The following is a 7,024-nucleotide window of genomic DNA, read 5'->3' as shown; positions in this document are numbered from 1 at the left end:
CAACCACACACCCATGCGTTTACTCACATCCATGCACCCATCCCTCCACCCATCTGACCATCTGTCCTCTCACCCACCTGTCTATGCACCCACCCACCTATCCATCCATCTATCCATCTATCCATATATCCATCCATCCACCCACCCGTCCATCCATCTATCCATCCGTATATCCACCTACCCATATAAGCACCCACACACCCATCTATCCACCCATCTGTTATTCCAACCACCCACGTAAGTACCCATCCACTCATCTACTTATCCACCCATCCCTCCACCCATCTAGCTATCCAGCCACTCAACCACCCACCCACGCATCTGCTTACATCCATGCACCCATCCCTCCATCCTTCTGACCATCTGTCCTCTCACCCACCAATCACCTGTCTACCCACCCACCTATCCACCCATCCACCCATGCATCTACTCACATCCATGCACCCATCCCTCCACCCATCTAGCTCTCATCCATCTGCTCACCCACCCATCATCCATCTACCCATCCCACCAACAAAATTATGGAGGAGCCTTCGAGGTGTCAGCCTCTGTTCTAGTACAAGCGAGGCCAGGTCTCCATCCTCCCTTAAGTAGCTCACATTCTGCTTAGGGCCAGCAATAGTAATGACATAATCAGGCAAAGAAACAGACAACTGCAAGTTGTAAAGACGTTTAACCAAGGCTGGGCGCGGTGGCTCAATCCTGTAATCCCAGCACTGTGGGAGGCCGAGGCGGGTGGATCACGAGGTCAAGAGATCGAGACCATCCTGGTCAACATGGTGAAACCCCGTCTCTCCTAAAAATACACAAAATTAGCTGGGCATGGTGGCGCGTGCCTGTAATCCCAGCTACTCAGGAGGCTGGGACAGGAGAATTGCCTGAACCCGGGAGGCGGAGGTTGCGGTGAGCCGAGATCGTGCCATTGCACTCCAGCCTGGGTAACGAGCGAAACTCCGTCTCAAAAAAAAAAAAAAAAAAAAGAGACGTTTAACCAAGGTTGCGAATGATGGGAGGTACTGAGTTTAGAGACAAGAAAGCCTCTTGGGGGTGGACATCCTAGCGGAGGCGTAAGGGGTGGGAAGAGGCGATCATTTCACAGCCTGGGAAGAGCATCACAGGGAGAACAGCCAGTGCGCAGGCCCGAAGCAGGCTGGGGCATGGCTGCTCTTGGGACCACCAGGTGGAGTGCATGGGTGAGGGGGAGGGAAGTGTAGCCTCCTTGTGGACCGGGCCATGGCTGTCGGGCCCTGTGGCACTGGCTGGGAGTGCAGGGAGCCAGTGAGCAGGGGTGTGGGTGTCAGGCTGGGCTAACGGGATGCTCTCCTCACCAGCAAAGGCCACCTGAGCGCCATCCTGGCCATCAAGGGGAACCTATCCAACAGTGATGTCAAGAGCATCCGGAGCATCTTGGACGTCAGCACAGGAGTCCAGGAGCCCTCCAGGCCCCTATTTTCCCTTATAAAGGTTGGTTAGCTTTTCCTGTGGCCTGACCTGCTTGTGAGTGCGCAGCAAGCGTCCAGGACACCCCGCTGGGAGCTGACTGAGCAGCGCTGACTCTTGGGCCTCCTGTGCTCCGAAGCTGCTTCTGCCCAGCCCTGGTGGAGGTGCAGGCCCTGATGGCTGGAACTGGATAGACCCCGGTTTGTTTACAAGTCCGGTGGGGGTAGGAGCCCCCATTGTGGGCAGCCAACCAGGCAACACCAAGGACTCTTTGTAAACGATAGCTGATCGTGCGCGCAAGGAAAGACCCAGCAGGGAGAGTGCGGCCAGGCTCAGGGACCCCGGGCCACCTCTGTCCAGTGCCCTCCACCGTCAGCCTCATGACTCCCCTCCCCATGAGGCCGAGGGCCCTCTCCAGCTCCCTGATGACAGGGGCTGAGCCTCACCCATCTGCACTCTTCAGCCCGGGGCCACCCTGACCTGGGTTCAGCAAGGCTGGAATGGAAGACAGAACTGGAAAAGAAAGAAGGAAAAGAACTCTCATCTGGCAGGGGATAGTGGGGTTCCATGGTGAGTTGGGGGCACAGCCGGCATTAAATGTCATGCTCAGACAGCCCCATGGCCCATACAGGCTGGCCCTGCAGTGGAGCCCTGACCTCCCTCTGCATCCCCCTAAGGCCTCACCCAGAGAGTGTTCCCCAAGGCCTTGGTGTTCTCCACAGAAGGGCTGGGACCTCCTGCGTCATCTCAGGCTCCCCATTCCCCCAGCAGGATTAGGACCTGGGCGTGCCTCTGTGGGCCCTGCCACCCAGAAGTCTGGCTGAGGTCTGGGCAGGGCAGGGCAAAGTTGACCTCTGACCTCTGACCCTTTGGCCTCTGTTTCCTATTGCCATGATAGGTTTCCACAAATTTCATGGATCGAAACGAGGTCCTCCACTTCTGCGGGTCAGAAGCTGACTGGGGGCGCAAATCTGGGTGTCAGCAGGGCTGCGCTCCTTCTGGAGGCTCAGGGGAGAATTCATTTCTGGCCTTTTCGTTTTTAGAGGCTGTCCATACTTCCTGACTTCAGGCCCCTCCATCTCCAGAGCCAGCTGTGGGTGGCTGAATCCTTTCCCCATCACCTCATTGAGGCCTCCCCTCTGCTGCCTCCCTCTACCGCTTTTTGTTTTGTTTTGTTTTGGAGACAGGGTCTTGCTGTGTCGCCCAGGCTGGAGTGCAGTGGCCTGATCATGGCATCCAGGCTCACTGCAGCCTGGACCTCCTGGTGCAAGTGATCCTCCCGCCTCAATCCCCCGAGTAGCTGGGACTACAGGCACGCGCCCCCATGCCCAGCTACTTACCTGTCGTAGATACAGGGTCGCATTCTGTTGCCTAGGCTTATCTGGAAGTCCTGGGCTCAATCTATCCTATAGCCTTAGCCTCCTAAAGCGCTGGGATTACAGGTGTGAGCCACGGCACCCAGCCTGCTCTGCCGCTTTTAAGCACGCCTGTGATCACATCCAGCCTACCCAGAGAACCCAGGTCATCTTTCTATTTTAACGTCAGCTGATTTGCCACCTTAGTTCCATCTGCAACTTTAACTCCCACTGGCCGTGTGACCTAATGTAGTCACAGCCCCGGGGACTGTCACGTGGAGGCCGTTATTCTGCCCACTGCAGCCTCTGTTCATCCTCTGTCCTGCAGGCGCCTCGCTCTACCCCAGGGAAGCACGAGCTCTGTTTAAGGCCCTGCTCCTCCCTGGGCCTGAAAGTTCCCTCTCAGCCCGAGAGGGCGCCCTTCAGACTCAGGCATGACTCAGCCCCATGATGCCTCTGAAGTGCTGAGTCAGGGTCCGTCCCCTTTTCCCAGGCACTCCCTTATGAAGCTGTAGCCAGGAACTGGCTGGTATAGTGATGCACAAAGTCTTTACATTTGTAGGAGTTGGTGTGTTTGATATTGTCAATACATATATATTTTTTTATAGTACTGCTTTTCTATATGTGTGTGGAACAGTATCCAGGTTTTTATAGCTTAATATAAAACAGAATTCAAAATCGGCTGTGGAGTGGCTTATTTGGGGAGCTGCACAATGATGGGGGCTGGGGAGTGGCTTTAGCGGCTTTCTCAGCCTCTTGGTCTGGGCTAACCCTGTCTTCCTAGGCTTTCTGCCAACCCCCAGCCTGTCCCTGCCCCCAGAGCATCTCCTGTGGTCCCAGCAGGACATGTCCCGCACCCTCTCACCCTCGCTGTGAGCAAGAGCTTTGGAAGTGTCTGCCTGCAGGGCGTGGCCAGTCACTTCACCCTTCCGTGCCTCAGTTTCCTCATCTGTAAAAAGGGGACCGTGACCCCCTGGGGCTTCTTCCACCATCCATTACTGAGGAAGAGAGTGGGGTGGACACAGGGCAGCCATTTAACCCCATGCATGCATCACAGTGGGAACTGACTCTTAACGTTTCTGGAATTGACCTGAAAGCCACAGCTGTAATCACAGGGCCTCTGGTTTGTGTTCAGAGACCGCCTCAGCTGCCAGGGAAGGGGGGGCTTCTCTGCACCCCGGTCTGGCCTGGAATTTGGGAAGGAGCAGAGGGCCTGGAAGGGAAGCAGGAGGCTGGAGGAGGGCCCCAAGGGGAGCCGTGTGAGCCTGAAGAAGGGTCCTGCAGAAGGGTCCTGCAGAGGGTGTGGGCTTCAGCAGGGCCTGGGGTGGCAGGGAGCTGGGGCAGCGGGGACCTGGGGTGGCGGAGGGGAGGCCCTTTGTCGAGAGTTCCATTTTCGGGGCCAAAGGGGATGGCATGGGGCCCACCATGCAGTGACAGAAAAGGAGGGAGACGAGGGTTGAGGGTCGGGGCAGTGCAGCTTGCCTAGGAGGGGGACGCCAGGAGACCCTCTGCCTGGCTCCTGAACCTGCCTGTCCATGTGGCTGCGGGTCCTGACCTGGTTGAGCCTCGCAGGGATGTAGGCCTCAGACCAGCGTGTCCTGCCGCTCCCCTCGAAGTTGGGGGCAGAGCAATCCTCCCCTGCATGGCCCCCTGACCCCGGGTGAGCTGGCGGGGTCGTGGGGGGGAAGGGGAGGCGGGGCTGTGGGCCCTGGCAGACATTCACCCAAGGGTAGGGGGGGCCTTAGGTCCCAAAGCGACCCCCAGCCTCGCGGGGGTCAGGGCGGGCCGAGTCCTCGGAGCGCTGCGGGACTTGGGGCCAGGGGAAACCCCCAGGCTGCACATCCCCCCCACACCCCGGCAGAGGGGCGGGCTCCCGGCGCGAGGTCCCGGGAGAGGAGGAAGAGGGTGCGGCGGCGCCTCGGAGGTTCCTGCTGTTCCTGCCTTTGGGGCGGGGCCTTCCGGGCCGGGCCGTCAGCGCTCGAATCTGGCCCCGTCACTTCTCCGGGAAAACCTCCGGAGAGGAGGGTCTGCCGGGCGGGCAGGAGCGAGTCCCCGGCGCGGGGACTGGGCGGCCCGAGCGGGGCCGGGGCCAGCGCCTGCTGCCATTGGTGCGAGGACCGGCCCCGGGCTCCTGGGCGCAGGGGGTGAGCGGGGAGGTCGCGGCCCCTCGGGACACCGGGGCCCCGGCCTCCAGCAGTGGGGAGCAGCCAGCCAGGGCCCCCCTGCAGGAGCCAGGAGCGAGCAACCGAGCAGCGCGGGTGCAGGCGCAGGGGACGGGCCTGGGGTCCCCGGGGTGAAGGGGCGGCTCTGGGGCACAGTCGCTGGAGCCCCGGTCCTGAGGAGGGGCCTGGACCAGACCCGGGCTGGGGGGCCGGGCGCTGCAGCGGGAGAGGAGCTTCCGGAGGCCGGCGGGAATGGGGAGGGATTCCAGGTCTGAGGCAAAGAAAGGGCAGGGCTGGGGAACCGAGGTCGTGGACCGGGAGCCCGCAGGAGGAAGGAGGGGGCTGGCAGGGCAGTCCTTCCAGCTGCGGAGGGGAACTGGGAGGGGCTGGAGAGGTGATTTTTGGCTCATGGGATTTACCGCTTGGAAAGACCCCTCTGCCCTTCATGGGCGCTGGGGTCCCCAGGGGAGAGGTGAGGGAGGCAGTGAGGGCACCCGGGGGGAGTGAGATGGAGGGGGCTCTAGGTGGGCTGAAGGAAAGAGCCCCTCAGGGCTTTCTAAGAGACCCAAGGGAGCCAGGCTGGTGGGGCTGCTTCTAGGGACAGGGAAGACCTGGGCCGAGGAAGGCCAACTTAGGGGGAGAGGTCTGTCTGCAGGTGCGTGCTGGGTCGCCAGGATGTTCCCAAAGCCTTCTCTCGTTTTTTTATTTTCATTTTTTTCCTTCTTTTCACAGGTATTGACCCAAAGTATTTTCTGTCATGCCAGGCCGTTGCCCTGGACCTTCATCCCGTCTGAATACCACACATCTTCAGAAACCCGGCAGGCGCCAGCCGCCGGGGTGGCCTTAAAACCCTGCTTTAGCAGGAGAGCCAGGGCCTACCCCAGTGCAGCCAGCCTAACGCCAGGGCTCATCAAAGACACTGCCTCATGCCTGCACCTATGCAGGGTCAGCAGAGGTCCTCCCAACCTCACACCCACTCCCAGAAACTCACTCTTCCACTCCCAATTCCACTCACTCTCTGTGGAATTGGGGGCCCCTTCTTCTGGTATTATGTTTTCAAAACTCACAGGAACACAAAAGAAAAACTTACCTAGGAGAGAAAATTGGATCGAACATTTAACATCTCATTCAAGTCTTGCAATGATGGCTATATGTGTTTTTGCTAAATGAATCTTCTATTTACTTTTTTTTTTAGACGGAATTTTGCTCCCGTTGCCCAGTCTGGAGTGCAGTGGCGTGATCTCAGCTCACTGTAACCTCCACCTCCCAGGTTCAAGCAATTCTCCTGCTTCAGCTTCCCGAGTAGCTGGGATTGCAGGCATGTGCCACTGTGCCCCGCTAATTTTGTATTTTTAGTAGAGACAGGTTTCTCTATGTTGGTCAGGCTGGTCTTGAACTCCAAACCTCAGGTGATCTGCCTGCTTCAGCCTCCCAAAGTGCTGGGATTACAGGTGTGAGCCACTGTGCCCAGCAGTAAATCTATTAATTATTTATTTTTTAAAACTTTGAGATGTCTGCAGAACGGCCATGTGGTTCATTAGAGTGACCAATACCTCAGTGAGTGACAACACTGTGTGTGCAAGGCTGTCAGCCACCAAGCGAGCTCATGGCTTTGGGGGCGTTATTTTGCACACCCCCTGTGGACTCATAGTTCAGGCTGACAAACGCAGCAGCCTGTGAGGCAGCCATTCCCCTTCCAGGAATGTACCTCTCCATGCGCTGGTAGCTATACAATGTGGCTTCAGCGCTGGGCTAGTCCCTTCAATTACAGGAGCAAAACACTGGAAACTCCCTAAATGCCCATCCACAGTCAGCGGGGAATCACTGCAGTGCACCCAGACAATGGAGCACTATGCGGCTGTGAAAAAGAATGAGGACGTTCTCTCTGTTCAGTTGTTGAAATTCAGGACCTACAAGGTTAAATGAAAAAAAACAGTGCAGAACAGAGTTTGTGGGGTGTGTGTGTGTGAGAGAGAGAGAGAGAGAGAGAGGGAGAGAGGGAGGGAGGAAGAGAGGGAGAGAGGGAGGGAGGGAGGGAGAGAGGGAGAGAGGGAGGGAGGGAGGGAG

The 7,024-nt window shown here is 58.1% G+C and overlaps 1 protein-coding gene across 2 annotated transcripts in view; it reads left to right on the top strand.

Annotated features, from left to right (window-relative positions):
- TNFAIP2 (TNF alpha induced protein 2) overlaps positions 1-3,474 on the top strand; it is a 14,368-nt gene extending 10,894 nt beyond the window's left edge. The window contains exon 12 of one of the 2 annotated variants that reach the window (XM_032287298.1): positions 1,332-3,474. In XM_032287298.1, the coding sequence (XP_032143189.1) occupies positions 1,332-1,473 (142 nt within the window). In that variant the 3' untranslated portion in view covers positions 1,474-3,474. The remainder of the gene's footprint in view (positions 1-1,331) is intronic. The other variant, XM_032287299.1, reaches the window with a different exon arrangement.
- Positions 3,475-7,024: the final 3,550 nt, after the last annotated feature.

This window comes from Sapajus apella, unplaced genomic scaffold (assembly GCF_009761245.1).
Source record: "Sapajus apella isolate SASKATOON/1434 unplaced genomic scaffold, GSC_monkey_1.0 scaffold20, whole genome shotgun sequence".
NCBI classification, from domain to species: Eukaryota; Metazoa; Chordata; class Mammalia; order Primates; family Cebidae; genus Sapajus; species Sapajus apella.
The sequence above is the reverse complement of the archived record's forward strand: the minus strand, read 5'-3'. Positions and strand labels throughout refer to the sequence as shown.